This window comes from Aquarana catesbeiana, linkage group LG12, assembly GCF_042186555.1.
Source record: "Aquarana catesbeiana isolate 2022-GZ linkage group LG12, ASM4218655v1, whole genome shotgun sequence".
In the NCBI taxonomy this organism is placed as follows: Eukaryota; Metazoa; Chordata; class Amphibia; order Anura; family Ranidae; genus Aquarana; species Aquarana catesbeiana.
In genome coordinates, this window is record NC_133335.1 from 50,277,755 (window position 1) to 50,299,061 (window position 21,307).

General features: G+C 42.4%; 1 protein-coding gene across 2 annotated transcripts in view; it reads left to right on the top strand.

The window, feature by feature from the left end:
• Positions 1 to 21,307, top strand: part of ITGA3 (integrin subunit alpha 3) — a 123,740-nt gene that overhangs the window by 37,412 nt on the left and 65,021 nt on the right. For both annotated transcript variants that reach the window (XM_073607741.1, XM_073607742.1), the window contains exons 2-4: positions 7,140 to 7,267; positions 10,650 to 10,729; positions 19,971 to 20,226. In XM_073607741.1, the coding sequence (XP_073463842.1) occupies positions 7,140 to 7,267; positions 10,650 to 10,729; positions 19,971 to 20,226 (464 nt within the window). The remainder of the gene's footprint in view (positions 1 to 7,139; positions 7,268 to 10,649; positions 10,730 to 19,970; positions 20,227 to 21,307) is intronic.

Genomic DNA, 21,307 nt, shown 5'->3' on the forward strand with positions numbered 1-21,307 from the left:
ATCAACCGCCACTTCTGTACTGCCTTTCCCCACCATCAACTGCCACTTCTGTACTGCCTGTCCCCATCATCAACTGCCACTTCTGTTCTGCCTATCCTCATCATCAACTGCCACTTCTGTTCTGCCTGTCCCCACCATCAGCTGCCACTTCTGTTCTGCCTGTCCCCACCATCAACTGCCACTTCTGTTCTGCCTGTCTGCACCATCAACTGCCCCTTCTGCACTGCATGACCCCACCATCAGTGGCCCCATCTGTGCTGCCTGTACTGCCTGGCCCCCACCATCAGCTGCCACTTCTGTACTGCCTGTCTCCACCATCAACTGCCACTTCTGTACTGCCTGTCTCCACCATCAACTGCCCCTTCTGCACTGCATGACCTCACCATCAGCGGCCCCATCTGTGTTGCCTGTACTGCCTGCCCCCCACCATCAACCGCCACTTCTGTACTGTCTGTCCCCACCATCAACTGCCACTTCTGTACTGCCTGTCTTCATCATTAACTGCCACTTCTGTTCTGCCTATCCTCATCATCACCTACCACTTCTGTTCTGCCTGTCCCCACCATCAACCGCCACTTCTGTACTGCCTTTCCCCACCATCAACTGCCACTTCTGTACTGCCTGTCTTCATCATTAACTGCCACTTCTGTTCTGCCTATCCTCATCATCACCTGCCACTTCTGTTCTGCCTGTCCCCACCATCAACCGCCACTTCTGTACTGCCTGTCCCCATCATCAACTGCCACTTCTGTTCTGCCTGTCTCCACCATCAACTGCCACTTCTGTACTGCCTGTCCCCACCATCAACTATGCCTTCTGTACTGCCTGTGGTTTCCTTGCTAATGATTTGCAGTGTGGTGTTCTCCATCAATGTCATGTTGTGGTATGGAGGGTGTGATTTGGCACAGGCGGTGTATACACATCACTCAGAAGCCTGGCAGGGCCGTACGGTGGTGCGGTTGGCTGTGTGTTCCCACTTGTCATTGAGTAGAAGAAGGTCTGAGTGTTCTGGCACTGTATGCCTTCCTCAGTGTAGTATTCTGTGTCATTGAGGCTTGGCACTGCCACCATGTGACCTGCCAGAGCTTGTCAATGTGCTGGAGCCTGAATGGAGCTTGGCATTGCCCGCTGTGTGTCACACTGGGTGTGGCATGCTGAGCGTTCTCTGTCATTTCCTCTGAATCACCTCCTTCCCTATCCAGGCATTCCAGACATGCAGGTAGTCAGCGTCCTGCGATTAGTCACAGCACCAGCTTTCACCGTTACCCACCGCCACTGTGACCGCCACCGTGACCACCGATTGAGATTGTTAACCCTTCATAGGACCACGGGCGCATCATGTCATGGCACAAAATCAAGATCACTTCATATCAGACAGACATGCACTGGGGTGCGTCTGTGAGCGCATTTCTAACGCATGGCAACCAAAAATAATGCAGTTCACCGCAACGCATTGCGTCACGTTGCAACCGCCCAGCGCTGAAAAAAGCACGGCATGCACTACTTTTTTTTCAATGCAATGCTTGCATATGTGCGTAACGCAACGCATTGCAAAACAAACAAGAAAAAAAAAAAGAACAAATGCAACGCATGTAAAACGCATTACAGTGTGTTACAAAAAAAAACAAAACAATATTACAAAATACAATATTGAAAACGATCGGAAAAATGTTGACATTCGCTGGAAAATTTCCAATGCAATGATTGGGCCACCGAACGTTAGATCAAGAGAACGTCTGCCCCTCCTCTTTTGGCATCTGTGTCCCTATTCACATCAGGGTCAGGACAGGAAACAATGAGAATTCTCTCCGGTGGGGTCACAAACAGAAATACATTCATATTTTTACTATAATAAGGAAAGGGTCACACTTGTGCGACTTGGGACTGCAAAGTCACATGACAAGTTATACCCCATGATTTCCAATGAGTACCGTTCATATCTGTGCAACTGCAAAGTAGTCCCTGCACTACTTTGGTCCGACTTTAATGCGACTTGATGTCCATATACTTCAACATTTCACAGGCATTGCTTCAAGTCGCATTAAAGTCATTCGACTTTCAGGTCGCACAAGTGTGAATGGGGCCTTAAACTTGTGATCGTGTTTCTGTATTGCTGTCTTTGCCTTCCTTTCGGGGTGACAACCGCTCTCCCAATTTTTGATATGGGTGTCACAGGGACAGGAAGTGAGGAAAGATGCCCCCCTAATGGGGTCACAGACAGAAATCAAGCACTGACAGAGCTTCTATGTCTTCCCCACTTTTTCCAGAATGTCCGAGGTTGGGCTTTAAGCGCACCACACATGTTACAATCTAATTGTATGATTTCCCATGGATAGTAATATTTCCGTTGTTTCTCGCCGCTGTGTGGGCATGCACAATTTTGAAGCGTGACATGTTTGGTATGTATTTGCTCGGTGTGACATAATTTTTTATATTTTACAAAAAAATTGGGTTATGTATTGTGTTTTTTTTTTTTTTTTGCATTAAAATTGAAAAAAGTGTATTTTTTTCCCCCAAAAATTGTGTGGAAAAACTGCTGCTCTAAAACCGTGTGACATAAAAAAAAAATGGCAAAACCCACTAAACTTTTTCTCTCGGGCCTCTGCTTTAAAAAAATATATATATAATGTTTGGGGATTCTAAGACATCTTCAAGCAAAAAAATACTGGTGCCAGAAAAGGCCTGGGCTGGAAGTAGTTAAAGGGTATAACAAGCCTGGCCAAAAAGAATACAAATTCTGAGCAACCTGTGCCGCCATGTGCTGTGCGTCACAGCAGGCAGGGATGGAGCTGATAGCTTCAGGTTGGCGCACGGGCCATGTTGGACCTCTGCAGAGACACCGCTGCTTCCACACAGAGAGCAAGGGTCCTTCTCGGCAGCATGCTAGCAGGGGACAGGCTTTTCTACTCTGCTGTAGCTGTTTTGTAAAGTTTTCACACCTTTTGATGCACCTGGAATGTATTTATCTGGTATAAGCGGAGCTGTACCTATCTGAAGCTTCGGGCCTCTGAGCAATCTAGTGTTGGCCCCGCCAGACGTTCGCTAACGACGCATGCATGGCCTCATAGCTTTATAGAGATCCAGAGGTTGCCCAAGGCTAAGCCATACAGAAGAATGGAGGGCTCAGCTGTCTGTAGTGATAAATGATGGTGGGTAATGTGCAGGTATGTGTGCAGACACCTTCCTCACTTCCCCCCCCCCTCTGATGATGGAAAGCAGACCACCTCGGTGTAAACACTGCATAGGATACAAGGGAGAGAAGAATGAGGAGGAGGAAGACAGGAGTGGGAGCGACCAAATGAAATCCTGCAGAAAGACACCAAGATTATTCAGCAAGAATGCAGCCCTGGAATTCCTCCCGCCGGTATTCCCATAATAAACTGCACTTGGAGAGGACGGATTTTCACCGGATCAGCAGATTCTTACACCTGGACCTGGTTGTCTGGGCCAAACCGGGCTCATTTCTTCAAATATTTCCTCTCTTAAATCTCAACATTTTCATATTAGACATTTCCTTTTCATTACATACCTTATTTGAATCCTGATCACTGGGTCTCTGTGCTTCTCTATGCCATGCAAGGCAGACCATAGCTGATGGGAGGAGCTTTGCACAGCACCTGCATTAGTACAGCCTACCTCAGTCTTGATGCAAGCAGTGGGCTGGCTCTTGGGAGGAGCTATGCAAATGTCAAAACGCCTTCATGGGTGGGTGTCGGTTTCTCAGCAGCAGGCTGCGTTTGCCCTAGGTAACGCCAACGCTGTATCCTGGCCTAGGCCGACAAGGCCTCTCCATAAAATTATCAGAAATTTGAGCTTAAAGTAGAACTATAGGCAGAACTTTTTTTTTTTTTTTCATTTTGGAAAGAGTAAGGGAGGGTTATAGCCCCTGTCAGTTTATTTTTTACCATCCCTGTCCCATTGCAGAGATTTCCCTTCACTTCCTGCCTCATAGCCAAACAGGAAGTGAGAGGAAATCTATGCAAATTAACCACTTCCCATCCAGGCCAATTCTGACATTTCTCTCCTACATGTAAAATTCATCATTTTTTTGCTAGAAAATTACATAACATTATATGTGTTTTTTTTTTTAGCAAAGACCCTAGAGAATACAATGGCGGTCGTTGCAACTTTTTATCTCGCATGGTATTTGTGCAGCAATTTTTTTAACACTTTTTTTTTTTGGAAAATGCTTGCTTTAAAAAATAAAAATTAAAGTTAGCCCAATTTTTTTGCATAATGTGAAAGATGAAGTAATGCTGAGTAAATATATACCTAACATGTCACGCTTCAAAATTGCATGCGCTCGTGGAATGGCGGCAAACATCGATACTTAAAATTCCCCATAGGCGGCTCTTTAAATTTTTTTACTGGCTACATGTTTTGAGTTACAGAGGAGTTCTAGTCCTAGAATTATTGCTCTCGCTCTAACGTTCACGGCGATACCTCACATGTGTGGTTTGAACACCGTTTTCATATGTGGGCGGGACTTACGTATGCGATCGCTTTTGCGTGCGAGCTCACAGGGACAGGGGGCACTTTAAATTTTTTTTTATTGTTTATCTTACTTTTCTTTTTTTAGTTTGACACTTTTTTTTAAAAAAAAGTTGGTAGAAGCACCGGAGGGCGGCGGGAGGGGGGTTGTCCCCTCTCGCCGTCCGTAAGAATGATCAAGCAGTGGAACAGCCGCTATGATCATTCTTTTGGTGTAGGGAATCGCCGGCTGAAAAAGCTGATATCTGAATGATGCCTGTAGCTGCACCCATCATTCAGCTATACCCACACAAAGTCAAGGACGTCATATGAGCGGGAAGAGGTTAAATAGTTTAAACACATATATGACAGATTTTGCTTTGATTTGTTAGTCTTTGTTAGTGATCCGGGCACCCTGCCAGACAGCACAGTCTGGTCCTGAGAAGCCCAAATCCAACTCAAACCCTTTTTTTTTCTTGGTTTTTGGAAGGAGTGGAAAAGAGTTAACATGTTCTGTTTTGTTTTTCTTTCTGTCTGTGATCCAATTAGAGTTTTCACGTCACTTCCTGTCCCTGTGACACCAAGACAAGAAATGGGAGAAGTGATTAATTTCTCCCAATGACACCAACAATGGGGCTCAATGACATCAATGATGGGGCACAATTCCTCTCATTGATGGGGCACAATTCCTCTCAATGATGGGGCACAATTCCTCTCAATGATGGGGCACAATTCCTCCCAATGATACCAACAACGGGATTCAATGACGCCAGTGATGGGGCACCAGTCTTCCCAATGAAACCAACAATGGGGCCAAATGACATCAATGATGGGGCACAATTCCTCTCAATGACGGGGCACAATTCCTCTCAATGATGGGGCACAATTCCTCCCAATGATACCAACAATGGGATTCAATGACGCCAGTGATGGGGCACCAGTCCTCCCAATGAAACCAACAATGGGGCCAAATGACATCAATGATGGGGCACAATTCCTCCCAATGATGGGGCACAATTCCTCCCAATGATACCAACGATGGGGCACTACTTCTCCGAATGACACCAATGATGGGGCACAATTCCTCCCAATGATGGGGCACAATTCCTCCCAATGAAACCAACAATAGGGCCAAATTACACCAGTGATGGGGCACCAGTCCTCCCAATGAAACCAACAATGGGGCCAAATGACATCAATGATGGGGCACAATTCCTCCCAATGAAACCAACAATGGGACCCAATGACACAAGTGATGGGGCACCAGTCCTCCCAATAAAACCAACAACGGGGCCAAATGACATCAATGCTGGGGCACAATTCCTCCCAATGATGGGGCACAATTCCTCCCAATGATACCAACGATGGGGCACTACTTCTCCGAATGACACCAATGATGGGGCACAATTCCTCCCAATGATGGGGCACAATTCCTCCCAATGAAACCAACAATAGGGCCAAATTACACCAGTGATGGGGCACCAGTCCTCCCAATGAAACCAACAATGGGGCCAAATGACATCAATGATGGGGCACAATTCCTCCCAATGATGGGGCACAATTCCTCCCAATGAAACCAACAATGGGACCCAATGACACAAGTGATGGGGCACCAGTCCTCCCAATAAAACCAACAATGGGGCCAAATGACATCAATGATGGGGCACAATTCCTCCCAATGATGGGGCACAATTCCTCCCAATGATGAGGCACAATTCCTCCCAATGCTGGGGCACAATTCCTCCCAATGAAACCAAAAATGGGACCCAATGACACCAGTGATGGGGCACCAGTCCTCCCAATAAAACCAACAATGGGGCCAAATGACATCAATGCTGCAGCACAATTCCTCCCAATGATGGGGCACAATTCCTCCCAATGATGGGGCACAATTCCTCCCAATGATACCAACGATGGGGCACTACTTCTCCGAATGGCACAAATGATGGGGCAAAATGTATCTCACGACACCAAAGATGGATGGTGCATTGTTTATAGTACTCCCACTGATGCCGGGACATTTTCTACCCCCAGTGGTCACAGTCCGTCCCCCCTAAAGTCTAAAGGACGGTATACTGGCCCTTTGTTTAGAGAGATTGGAGACCCCTGCTGTATAATAATAGTAATAACATGCAAACGTGTGTAGATCCTGCACATATATACACAACAATAGCGCCACACATGTGAGGTATCACCGTAAACGTCGGAGCCAGAGAGATCATTTTAAAGATGTCATTTATGATGAACCCTAAACTGATGACTTATAAAGGCTTTTAAAGTGTCACCTCTGAAAATGTTTTATTTGTTGCCTTTTCGCACGCAATCTAAAGTCTTGACATATTTGGTATCTCTTTACTCATCGCCCTTAATATTTTAACAATATTGCCAAACATTTAGGCTTATCGTATGTGTGTTTTCCCTTTGAGCAGCCTGAAAAACGTAAACATTACACACAGAGCAGTTCAGACAATTTGCTTCATTGTATTTAGAAATGATCAGTAATGTTACAATAACATGTCTGTTATAAAGTAAACTACAGATTGTAATACCTGTTGCATTGCCACACTTTGTTTTTTTGTAGCCTGTTTTCTTCCTATGACCTATACAGTATATTTCATATTATCCTAAATTCAAATGTACTAATAGTTCCAATTTATTGTCTTCTGCAGACTTCTGGCGGGAGCTCCGCAGGATGCCGCGCCCTCTGGTGTCAAAGTGAACCAAACCGGTGCCCTCTATGCTTGCCCTATCACCATGTCCAAGAACGACTGTTTCCGCGTTTCTATCGACCAGGAAAGTAAGTTTTGGCAATCATGTGACTTTAATATGATTTTAATATGAGTATCTGTAAAGCTTTTGGTAGATATTCCGATTGGGCAGATTGGGTCATGTGGGTTGTATGTATTGGGCAACGCCCTATGTAGTGAACAAAATAGGGGCCACCAGCTGATGAGGATCTAGATCAGGGATCCTCAAACTACGGCCCTTCAGCTGTTGCAGAACTACACATCCCATGAGGCATTGTAAAGCTCTGACATTCACAGACATGACTAGGCATGATGGGAATTGTAGTTCCTGAACAACTGGAGGGCCGTAGTTTGAAGACCCCTAGTTTGTGTGATCATAGCCAGCTCCCTGGGCGCCATGTCTAATGCCCTTGAAAGCCTTTTTCCTTAGAATTCTTTAGCAAGTTTTTGGTAGACATGTGCGATTAGTTTCTTACGAATCGAAAATTCGTTCGAATTTCCGTAAAGGAGGAGGATCGAAATACGAATTGCTATGTTTCCGAATTTTGTACGAAATACGAAATTTCGTTGACGAATTTCGTATCCAAATTCCATTACAACGGAAATGTGACTGGTGTTTTGTTGCCAATCAGAGGTTTTCTTCTGCTGCTGAGTGAGGGTTGGGAAAATGACCTTTTTTAATATGGGAATGGGAGACTGGTACTGGTAGTCGATGGGAGATTCAGAATCGGACAAAATAAGAATGTTCGTTAATTACGATTATTCGTTATGATGAAGTTAAAAAACCCAGGAAGTCATCACAGCACAGGGATGGTGGGAGCCCCTCATAATGATAAATTCATCATAACGAACATTCGTAATTGTTACGAAAAGTTAATGAACCTAACGAAAATTCGTATTTTGTACGAATCCAAATTGAATTTCGGACACGAATTACGAAATACAAACTAACGGCTAATACGAAATGGAACAAAACAAATTTATTGATGGCGCACATGTCTAGTTTTTGGCAAGGTTGGTCTTCCTTCAACCCTTCTACTTACTGTACATGCATAGCCGATCTGTACACCTATACCAGGGCCAATTTAGACAGGAGCTATTTACCCTACCAGCTTGTCTTCGGAGCTTTGGAGGAAATTTCAGTACCCAGGAGAAATTAACGTAAGCACAGGGAGAACATGGAAACTCCATGCCCCTTCCTCTCACTACAAATCCACCCCCTGCTGAGTTCTTTCAGTCTGCGGTGGATCGCTTTTTAGAGGGCATCATAACGCATAGCGACAGCTGGCAGGTGTTCAGTAGGTACTACTGCCACCTCCTGACGCCTGTTTTTTTTTTTTTTTTTTTTTTTTTAAGTCAACAGTCAATTTTATATTGTGCTACTGTGCCGCAACTGTGAGCCAAGCTGGCCTACAGTTGCTGTGCGGCTCCATTGACCTCAATGAGTGAGTTTGGATCCTGATTGGCTATACAGTGCTGATGTCATCAGGAGCCCGTCCTGCTGTCATAAAGGGATTAAGGTTAGATATGCGTAGTGGGAGCTAGAGGGGGAGATATCTCTACTGGAATGAAGAAAATGAGTCTCTGGTTAGTCTCTGGTCCAACCAAGATGTAATAATAATAACAATGATATAGAGAAATTACAGATATATGTTTATTCCATAGTCCTGGCCTGTGCTGTAAATCGGACTTTATTACTGTAATGTATGGAATGCTCCCTATATATATCAGTCGTCCTTCAAATCCTGACTTTTTCTATGGCTCCTACATGTGTCCAGGCTGACACAGCAAGAGGAGCTGTAATCTGGCAGATCTGGGCTACTAATTATATTTATTTCAGCAAAAAACACGTTTGCTCACAGAAGAAAATGTGAAAGACTGGCAGATGCCGGAGCTTAGAGGTGTTCCTTGTCTTTAATTGCAGGATGAGTCTTTCTAGGGTGGTGTGCTCCTTTAAATCATTTAAAGGAGCACTCCTCCTAGCCCCGCCCTCAGTCCCAGCAAACCCTGCTCTGGGCTAGTCAACCGCATCCACCAGAGCAACGCCTATCCTGAATAAGCCACACCCCCTTTAAAGCGCTTTTTAGATTTAGCCCGTCCCCTTGAAGACAACAATCCATAGGATTTATGGATCCAACTGTACATTGTCTTCATTTTTTTTACAGAGCTGATGTCATTGTTTATCTCTCACACAAAAGCAATATATCAGTGTTCTTGATTGGCTTTTGTAAACCTCTGACCAGGCTTTTTCTGGAACTTTTGCAATTAGTATTTTTTGCTAGAAAATTACTTAGTAACCCCAAACATTCTATATTTTTTTTTTTTTAGCAGAGATTCTACAGAATAAAATGGCGATCGTTGCAATATTTTATGTCACACTGTATTTGCGCAGCGGTCTTTCTTTTTTCGGAAAAAATAAAATTGAATGAATTAAAAAAAAAGCATTAAAGTTAGCTCAATTTTTTATATATAACGTGAAAGATGATGTTACACAGAGTAAATAGATACCTAACATGTTACCCTTTAAATTGCGCACGCTCGTGGCGACAACCTACGGTATTTTAAAATCTACACAGGCAATGCGTTAAATTTTTTTACAGGTTACCTGTTTAGAGTTACAGAGGAGGTCTAGTGCTAGAATTATTGCTCTCACTCTAAGGGTCGCGGAGATACCTCACATGTGTGGTTTGAACACCGTTTACATATGCGGGTTCGACGTATGCGTTCCCTCCTGCGTTAGAGCATGGAGGGATAGGGCGCTTTACTTTTTTTTTTTCTTATTTATTTTACTTTTTAATTTTTATTTTTACACTGTCCCTTTATTTATTTACATTTTTTTATTACTTTTATTCTTATTACAAGGAATGTAAACATCCCTTTAGAAATATTTATTGGGGACCTGTCATGCTTATTTCTATTACAAGGGATGTTTACATTCCTTGTAATAGGAATAAAAGTAATTAAAAAAATTATATAAATGAATTAAAAAAAGACCCCAGATAACCTATTTACCTTTTAAAAGCAGAAGGAAAAAAAATGTTGACTGTTGGACTTAATTATTATTTTTCTTTATCTCTTTAAGCCCGGTAACCAGCATGTTTCCCTATCAGACTGTGTAGAAGAGGTGTATCCATTCCCTCCACTCAGGTGTCAGATTACAATCAGCTCTCTGCTCTATGCTGCTCAGTGTATGACATCAGAGCCCCGCCCCCTGCCTGCTAGAGCTCAGAATGTCTTTGTAAATTCTGGACATTAAATAGACTTTAAGAGGAGGTGAAGGTCCTGCCCACAAAATAAAGTGTGCCCCCTCCCCCCCTCAGGATTTAAAGCCCAAATCTGGGGCACTAGAAGTCCTCTCTTGAAGTGGGGCTGCTCTTTAGACTTTATTTAATTGTAATCTAAGGATTCTGTATGATGTTCTTGTGTCCACAGGTCAGCCCGGTCGTAACATCATTGAGAATATGTGGTTGGGAGTCACGGTCGAGTCACAGGGACCTGGGGGGCGTGTCTTGGTAAGTAACATCTTCACATATGGAAACAAAGCATGCTGGGAAGGTGTGTGTGTGGGAGGGGGGGTGGGGGGTTGGGGGTGCCTTAGCTTTGAAGAACAAAGTTCCAATTTGCATATAATATGCATTAGAATTATAATTCTGGATCTTCTGATCATTTTGATGTTAGTTTTCACATACTTAAAGTGATTGTAAGCGATCACCTTAACAAGAACCCATTCCTTTTAAAATAGAAATCAAAGGCAAAAGATTTGTGTATAGATATAAAAATAGATATAAAAATACATTATAAATATTTTTTTCCCGTGTTCACATTTCCTCAGTTTCCTCTGTTCTCAGAGCTGGGGGGAAGAGAAGCAGCAGTAAACTGATCTTCCCAGTGAATGGCAGTGGGGGAGCGTCAGGGGAGTGTCAGGACAAGCCTGATTATTGGAGGAGAGCAGGCTGAGTTCCCCGCACAGCTAGAGAACTGACCACGGTGTGTTCTTCTGCTTAGTGTGGAAGTAGGAAAGCAAGGGGACTAGCAGGGATTTCACACAAAGGAAGTAATACAAAGAGAACAGGATACTTTCTCATACAAGTACATGCTACAGCAGGCACATATCAGGAATATGAAGTGTTGGAGTAACAAATACTTTAAAAGAGAAGTATGGGTTTTCTTTTTATTCGATAATCATACTACCTAGGTAGATGCTGCATCTGTCCCTGGCGCCTCTAAGACTGAGAACCGAGTGATCTAACACCACAGATCGCTCGGTTCTCACAGCTCCCCAGTCACCGCTCTCTGCTCTGCCTCCCTCCTCGCTCACTGGAGCGCTGGGCTGTGGAGGGGGCGGGAGTGGCCGGCTCAGGCTCTCTGCAGCCTCACTGAGAGGCTGAGCCGGGTGCCAGTCCAGGCATGTGGGTGGATCCCGACTCCATTGTCGTGGTCTTGCCCGAGCCTGGACCGGCTCTGTGACGTCAGCAGACAGTTGACTTCAGCCCGCTGTCTGCTGAAAACGGTTCATAGGAGTGCAGAACAAACTGCAGTCTTGTGATCTACAGGAGAAGTACAGCCAAACAAGCTTTGGCTGTACTTCTCCTTTAACTTCTGCTTATGCGCTTTTCAATACACACCCCATTTGAACCGTCACAGTTGGTGACAGGTACCCTTTAAGTTTTAGTTTTTTGCTTTTTTTTTGTCTGGTAAATATACTATTCAAAGTGTTTTGGTAAATCTATTTAATAAGTGCAACCCGTTGATCCTGCCAGAAATAGTGTGAGTTGATGTGATATCCTGTGCCCTCAGCCTAGCATGGTTCCCAGCTCCTTATCTGAACTACAGAACACCTTTCCCTTTGTTAATGAGAGGAAGAGGTGTGTGTCTGTAGTTCCGACACACTATTTGTTTTAAAGTGACAACACTCCATAGACACAGTACAGTGAGTGAACGTTGTCACCCTAGGACAGGAGGTGTGTCCCTGGCAGGATCACCTAGTAAAAATGTTATTAAAAAATGCTACATGCACATGTGTGCATTTGCCCGTGCAGCGTAAAAAGGCTTTGCATTTTTCTGGTGCCCTGGACGTCCTAGTCAACTGCACAAAACTAAAAATGTCTATATCTATCTTTACTGTGTATATATACAGTATAGCTATATAAACGGTGCCTTGAAAAAGTATTCACACCCCTTGAAATTTTCGACATCTTGTCATGTTACTACCAAAAATGTAAATGTATTTTATTGGGATTTTATGTGATAGACCAACACAAAGTGGCACATAATTGTGAAGTGGAAGGAAAATGATAAATGGTTTTCAAAATTTTTTACAAATAAATATGTGAAAAGTGTGGCGTGCATTTGTATTCAGCCCCCTTTACTCTGACAATCCTAACTAAAATCTATTGGAACCAATTGCCTTCAGAAGTCGCCTAATTAGAAAATAGAGTTTGTAATTTCATCTCAGTATAAATACAGCTGTTCTGTGAAGCCCTCAGAGGTTTGTTAGAGAACCTTAGTAAACAAACAGCATCATGAAGGCCAAGGAACACACCAGACAGGTCGGGGATAAAGTTGTGGAGAAGTTTAAAGCAGAGTTAGGTTATAAGAAAAAACATCCCAAGCTTTGAACATCTCATGGAGCACTGTTCAATCCATTATCAGAAAAATGGAGTACGGCACAACTGCAAACCTACCAAGACATGGCCGTCCACCTAAACTGACAGGCCGGGCAAGGAGAGCATTCATCAGAGAAGCAGCCAAGAGGCCCATGGTAACTCTGGAGGAGCTGCAGAGATCCACAGCTCAGGTGGGAGAATCTGTCCACAGGACTATTAGTCGTGAACTCCACAAATCTGGCCTTTATGGAAGAGTGGCAAGAAGAAAGCCATTGTAGAAAGAAAGCCATAAGAAGTCCTGTTTGCAGTTTGCAAGAAGCCATGTGGGGGACACAGCAAACATGTGGAAGAAGGTGCCATTGAACATTTTGGCCTAAAACCAAAATGCTAAGTGTGGCAGAAAACTGCACATCACCCTGAACACACCATCCCCACCCTGGTGGCAGCATCATGTTGCTGGGATGCTTTTCTTCAGCAGGGACAGGGAAGCTGCTCAGAGTTGATGGGAAGATGGATGGAGCCAAATACAGGGCAATCTTACAAGAAAACCTGTTATGCCCTGTACACACGGTCGGATTTTCCAACGGAAAATGTTCGATGGGAGCTTTTTGTCGGAAATTCCGACCGTGTGTAGGCTCCATCGGACATTTTCCATCGGAATTTCCGTCACACAAAATTTGAGATCTGGATCTCAAATTTTCCTCCAACAAATCCTTTGTCAGAAATTCCGATCGTGTGTACACAATTCCGACGCACAAAGTTCCTGCATGCTCAGAATCAAGCAGAAGAGCCGCACTGGCTATTGAACTTCATTTTTCTCAGCTCGTCGTACATGTTGTACGTCACCGCCTTCTCGACGTTCGGAATTTCCTACAAGATTTGTGTGACTGTGTGTATGCAAGACAAGTTTGAGCCAACATCCATGGATTTTGTTGTCGGAATGTCCGATCATGTGTAGGGGGCATTAGTCTGCAAAAGACTTGGGCGGAGGTTCACCTTCCAGCAGGACAACGACCCTAAACATACAGCCAGAGCTACAATAGAAGGGTTTAGATCAAAGCTTATTCATGTGTTAGAATGGCCCAGTCAAAGTCCAGACCTAAATCCAATTGAGAATCTGTGGCAAGACTTGAAAATTGCTGTTCACAGACGCTCTCCATCCAATCTGACAGAGCTTGAGCTATTTTGTAAAGAAGAACGGGCAAAAATGTCACTCTCTAGATGTGCAAAGGTGGTAGAGACATCCTCAAAAAGACTTGCAGCTGTAATTGCAGTGAAAGGTGGTTCTACAAAGTATTGACTCGGGGGGGCTGAATACAAATGTACCCCACACTTTTCACATATTTATTTGTCAAAAATGTTGAAAACCATTTATCATTTTCTTTCCACTTCACAATTATGTGCCAAATTTGTCTATCACATAAAATCCCAATAAAATACATTTACACTTTTAGCTGTAACATGACAAAATGTGGAAAATTTCAAAGGGGTATGAATACTTTTTCAAGGTACTGCATGTGTGTATATATATATATATATATATATATATATATACACATGCAGTACCTTGAAAAAGTATTCATACCCCTTTGAAATTTTCCACATTTTGTCATGTTACAGCTAAAAGTATAAATGTATTTTACATATATATATATATATATACATATATATATATATATATATATATATATATATATATATATATATATATTTTTTTTTTTTATTTTTTTTTTTTTCACATTCTTTAGGATTATAATACGAGTGTGGGTGTGTGTTTATAATAGACATATCACGCATCTGTCTCTGGTTATTTTTAGAATTCTTCCTTCAAGAACAACCTCACATCAGGTCTGCTGTAAAAAAAAAAAAAAAGTCCAATAAAAGATTTTTATCTCTATAATACACAATTGTTATATTGCTGCTTAGCACAAGAAGAAAGACTTTTTCTAAGAGACTCTTGTGTATCTTGCAGTAATTGTGTTTCTGATGATTACAGAGAGTAGTATTGTCCTTTTAGATCTCTATGTGTCATTTTCCTCCACCGATGCCAAGTACGGTGAAGCTTCCTGTATCCTGAAGTGCTCCTCCTGCTCTGCATTCACAGCTGTCATCTTCCTCCTCTGTCTGCCGCATCAGGATATTGGAAATCGCCTGACATCTGCAATGCATCATAATTGTCATTGCCGGTTAATACTAAAAGGGTCCCTGATGAGATTAGCTGAGCTCAGTGTCAGAGTAAATGTGTGCAGGGAATTGGATGGGAGTGATGGGGTGCAGAGCATGCTGGGAGGCAACACAGGGCTCCGCTTACCATAAGGGCCCATTCAGATCTCTGTTTGGGCGAAGAGGTGTGTTGTTTAGGCAAGTACCCCGTCATACGCCAGTGCGCATTCATTTGTGTGTTGACATGCATTTTCAATGCGTTTTTGAATGTAGAATATGGAGTACATTTGGCGGCACAGTGGTGCAGATCCCAACCATGACACTACCTGCCTGGAGTTTGCATGTTCTCCCTGTGCCTGTGCGGGTTTCCTCTGGGTACTCTGGTTTCCTCCCACACTCCAAAGGCATGCTGGTAGGTTAATTGGATCCTGTCTAAATTGTCCCTAGTATGTATTAATGTGAGTTAGGGAACTTAGATTGTAAGCTCCTTGAGGGTAGGGACTGATGTGAATGTACAATGTATATGTAAATCGCTGCGTAAATTGATGGCGCTATATAAGTACCTGAAATAATTAATAAAAAAATACATAGGGCTAACAGGTATTAACCAGGGCTTGGTAATACCAATGCACCAAAACGCACGTTATATGCACTACCATTGAGTTCTATCGGCCTCCCAAAGTATTAAGGCCTGGTTCACACCTATGCATTTTTTGTGCTTTTTGCATTTTGCAGATTTGCACTACAAAATGTGTCCCATAGGAAACCATGTTAAATGGACTGTAGTGCAAATCTGCAAAAATGCAAAAAGCACTAAAAAGGTATAGGTGTGATCCAGACCTTAAAGTGGTGTTCTGGCCGAAATTATACTTTTTAAATAAAAATACCCCTATAATACACAAGCTTAATGTATTCTAGTAGAGTTAGTCTGTAAACTAAGATCTGTTTTGTTAGTTTATAGCAGTAGTTTGTTATTTTATAAACTTACAGCAGGCCGTGGCCATCTTAAGTGTGGGCATCTGAAGCCAGACTGTATTTCTTCCTGGATCTCATCCTTGCAGATCTCGCACATGCTCAGTGCAGCACAAGCAGTGTAATAGGTTTCAGGTCAGGTTTCCATAGCAACGGCAGTGTCAGAGGAAGTTGCCGCCCCTTCCCAGAAGGCATTGCAAACAGGAAATGATGCGATGGGCCGCGGCCAGGGAGGAGGAAGTGAAAAATGAATACAGCAGATATACAGTAGGTGCTGAGAAAAAAAATAAAAAAATATCCAATTCGTTTACAGTGCACAGTTTAGTGAGGGATGCTGAAGAGTTGTAAAAGTGGGTGGAACTCCACTTTAAGCACAGAAAAAAGGAAATATTTTTCAGAACGCACTGCACTGCAGCACTGAGTTGAGAACAAGAGCAGTTTTTATTATGTAGAAGCTGGATACATTGGAGCAAATGCATTAAGGCTCGATTCACATCTATGCTTGTTGCTTTTGAGCATTTCTGCATTGTTTTTTGCGGTGCTTGTCGTGTTTTTGGACACGCGTTTTTCCAGCAATTTTGCTGCGATTTGCATTTTGCGTTTTTTTTTACATTGTATATAACTGGTTGCTAAAGAGGGGGCAGGGAAGCCGGCCGCTGCGTCCTTAGCAACTGATTCATCAGCTGTCAGTGGGCTTCCCCGCTGAATGTACAAAAAAGAATTGCCGGCTAAAAAAACATTTGTGAAAAAAACAGCGTGGGGTCCCCCCAGGTCCATACCAGGCCCTTGGGTCTAGTATGGATTTGGAGGGGACCTCCCCCACGCCAAATTTTTTTTTTAAATGGCGTAGGGTCCCCCCCAAAATCCATACCAGACTCTTATCTGAGCATTCAGCTCAGCAGGTCAGGAAAGGGAGGGGACGAGCGATCGACACCCCTGCCCCCCATGCCCATTTTTTTTATAATGGCATGGGGTCCCCCCCAAAATCCATACGAGACCCTTATCCAAGCATGCAGCCGGACAGGTCAGGAAAGGGAGGGGACGAGCGAGCACCCCCCTCCTGAACCATACCAGGCTGCATGCCCTCAACATGGGGGGGGTGGGTGCTTTGGGGCAAGCTCTGCGCCCCCCACCTCAAAGCACCTTGCCCCCATGTTGATGGGAACAAGGCCTCTTCCCGACATCCCTTGCCCGGTGGTTGTCAGGGTCTGCGGGCAGGGGGCTTATCGGAATCTGGCCTCCCCCCCTATGTGAATGAGTATGGGGTACATTGTACTCCTACCCATTCACCAAAAAAAGTAGTGTAGTGTAAAAAAAAAAGTAGACAGTTTTTGACAAGTCTTTTATTAAAAATATCTTCTTCCCGGCTTCTTCCTCGGTCTCCCTGCATCTTCTCCCACTTCTTCTTCCGCTCTTCTTCTTTCTTATTTGAGTCCGGTGTTCTTCTTCCTCTGCCACCGACGACCCTCCTCCGATGCTGCGTTTTGTTTACCATTATCTTTGATAGTTAAAGAAAATTCAAAATTTTGGGTTGTCCCCAGAACAGGAATAGAGGGAAAATCTTTGAATGGGAACACTAGTTCTGGTGACAACTAGGCATTCCCTCCATTTAGAGGGGTTTCTTCTCCCTTCCTGTTGTAGCTATGGGTCATTATCCCCCAATTCCCCAAAACTTGGGGGTTATAACCCTACCTTACTCCTTTAGAAACCTAGCTAATTCAAATTTAACATGTGGCGAAAAAGTTACAAACCAGATAATCCATATCAAACAATCAGATAGATCAGCAGTGTGTAAATTTGCGATCGTATTTAGGCTTTGCCTTGCCCTTCCCACCTCCCAAGCATACTAGTTGGCATTTTAATATTGTGGCCACCTCTCTGGACTATAGAAAGTTTTAGTAGGGGTGAGAGGATGGAACCAAGCTCAACTACAAAAAAAAAGGATCAGATTTTCATATGACTTCAGCTGTTTGGATAATTACTTAAGCTGGCCATATATAAAATGTTCTATTAGATTCCTGAAAACCATATAATATGAGGTCATACAAGGAGTGGCCCCTCCATTAGGGGTGCTGCCCCCCTATCCATGTGTCCGGTCCCTTCTACATTCTGGGTGCCGGACACATGGATTCGAATGGGGGGGGGGGGTTGTTTTTTTTTTTTTAAGCACGAAATTAGAGCCAGAGGCTCTAATTGGCTTTGAAAAAGGGTGAGCTAGGGGCGCAGGGCTGTGGGTGCATTTTAAATGCAATCAGGCAGGCCCTTGTGCTAATTAACTGGAGGTAAATCTAAAAGAAAATGGAATAAGAAGATTGTATAATGTATGGCCAGTTTAAGAGTAACAGTTATGTAGATTTGTCCAGGTTTTAAAATAACCATATAACATAGCTGAGGACAAAAATTGTTGGCGCCTGTGTGCACCCAGTATAGGGTAACGCCTGAATACAGCCAAGCTCTTAAAAAGACACAGAGCTTCAAGACCAAACTACCTGATAATGATACCCCAGAGCTGCCAATGAGATACTCCCTTCAATTCTCCTACGCTACATAGAAGCTTGAAAGGGGGATTCTGATTGGCCGATGTCAAAGCTCACCTTATATAGACATAAGACCTTCCTCTGTCTGGGGGTCATCCTCTTGTTTTCCACAGTGGTGGTAGGCATGTCTAATAATAGGGATTAATGAAGATTAAAAAGCTTTGATCAGCAACAAGCAAAAATGTCTATAAAGAAGATTTTGTAGATATTGTTTTTGGGATAATTGTTATTTCTGCGTCTCGTCTTTTTGCACAGTCATGGAAATAGCTGGCGTGGGCAACACACTCTGCAATTAACAAAGTGTGAATTCAGGGAATCTGTCTTGGCCTCTAATTTGTAAAATAGGCTTTTGATTAATGGAGGTACAGAGTGCTAAAAACATTGGCATGCAGGGCAGGAGTGAAGCATTCTGGGATACTGGAATGGAACAGTACTAAAACAATTCACAATGTACGCTATAGCAAATAATACTGCAGTCTGTTGAACTCCGGGCAAACAACTAAATAAAGATTCAATTCTTATATACTGGAGGTGTTTTTCTTGTTAGAGGGTTTGTAGTTCTGTCCAGCTAGTCCTGAGATTTATACAGTGCAGCCAGATAGGTGACATGACTTTTCACTAATACAGTTAAAGCAAAGCTCCAGCCAGAATCATTTTAAAAAATTGCAGCTTTTGCTACAATACTCACCTTCCATCCAAAGCCATCACCAGCAGTACTCCCTTTCTGCTTGTGCTGCTTCTTCCTCTCACATTCTCAGCCTTGCTGTACAGGGTCTGTAGAAGGCTGATACCAGGTCAATTTCAAGTACTTTGCATTAAGAAAAAAGTGACGATGCATTAATTAAAACTAAGTTGTATTAACCATGTATTAACCAACGTCATCTTTCACATTTATACAAAAAAATTGGGCTAACTTTAGTGTTTGAAACGTGTTTGAAAAACTGCTGCGCAAATACCATGTGACATAAAATGTTGCAACAACCGCCATTTTATTCACTAGGGTCTCTACTAAAAAAAACATATATATATATATATATATATATATATATATATATATATATATATGTATAATGTTTGGAGGTTCTGAGTAATTTTCTAGCAAAAAAAATATGATTTTTACATGTAGTAGCAAAGTGCCAGAATTGGCCCGGATGGGAAGTAGTTAATTTGTGTCTTTTATATCTACCCGGATTTCAGCTTCAAGCTGTACGGTTTGGTCATCCCCTTAGCCAGCGCCTGTGATTGGATAATGATAGGGCAGCAGTAGAATGATAAGCTCTTCTATTATCTCACTCCGCTCTCTCCACCTGTCAGCATGTTCCTTGTAAGCACATTTGCATACAGCCTACCTAATTGGCTGCTAGTGCTGCCCCTCTCTCTTCCATTCTGATTGGAAATGACAAGGGTTTATTTTTTTAATAAATGTTATTGAAAGTCATTTTGAAATAATAATGAATTCATTTCTCTCTTACCAGGTGTGTGCCCATCGATATACATCAGTGCAGGTGATCCCGGGCACTAGTGAAGAACATTACAGGATGATTGGCAAATGCTATGTGCGGGGAAACGACTTGTTATACAACAATCAGGATGAATGGCAGACGTACCACAATGAGATGTGCAATGTGAACACCGATCTGGACAAAACAGGCATGTGCCAGATGGGCATCAGCGGAGGATTCATGAACGACATGCTATACTTTGGAGCTCCCGGGGCTTATACCTGGCAAGGTAAGGATGTGTGTGAAAAGCTGCCTGGAGCTGGTACAGGGACTATGATGAAGCCTTATGTGGGTGAAACGCGTAAGGGTAGTGCCTTGGTGATGATTAAAAAAAACTGGATCTTAAGGAAGGGTCAGAGCAAAGGGGAATACTACAGAGAGGCACTGGCAGCGCCCAGCAATAGTTTCAGGGCCTTTGGATGTCTATACAAAGGAGCCTTTTACAAATCACATGTATATAATATGTTCAGCTCCTCTATAATCTTATAGGAGGATTGTTGTTAAAATGAATGGTTTGGCTACAGGGTCTCTTTAAAGAGTATTTTAACTTTTTTGGACTACATTGCTTTGCCCCTCATAAAATTGGTTCATTGTACTTTTATTGAATCCACATCAATTTCCTGGTGATCCCGCCAGTCTCTATGCCTTCCTAAAAGTTTCTTACCACGCTAAGCACAGAAGCAGATCTGTGTTGGCATAGTCAATTCACATCTATTGAGCATCTATTTAGACCTACAGGACCCTATGCTGATTCACAGCATACCTTTAATTGCAAACTTAGCTTGCCCTATTTTTTAAAATTATTTTTATTTATACATTTATTTGAATTTATTATATTTATTTTTTATTCATTATATTTATTTGTTGTTGAATGTATTTTATATATTTTGTTTTATGACATTAATTATATTGTATTTATATATTATGTTGTATTTATTATTATTTTGTACTGATATATTATATATTGTGTTTTAGTTTTTTTTTTTTTATAAATTTTTTTCATTTTATTATTATTTTTTTTATTTTATGTTCTTATGCTAGTTTATTTTTTGTAAGGTTATTTTTTTTCTATTAATAGGCTTTTTTAAATTTTTGTTATTATGTTTTGTTTCTATTTTGCTATTATTATGTTATTTTTTTATGTTATTTTATTTTTTGTTTTTTTTTTGTCATTATTATTTTAATTTGTTTTTTGGTTATTATTATATTAATAGGAAGGAATGATGATATAGATAGGTGATAACATTAGACAGGCACCAACACCCCTGGAATTGAAATATGGACAGAGAAGTTTTGGTGGGATTTTTAAG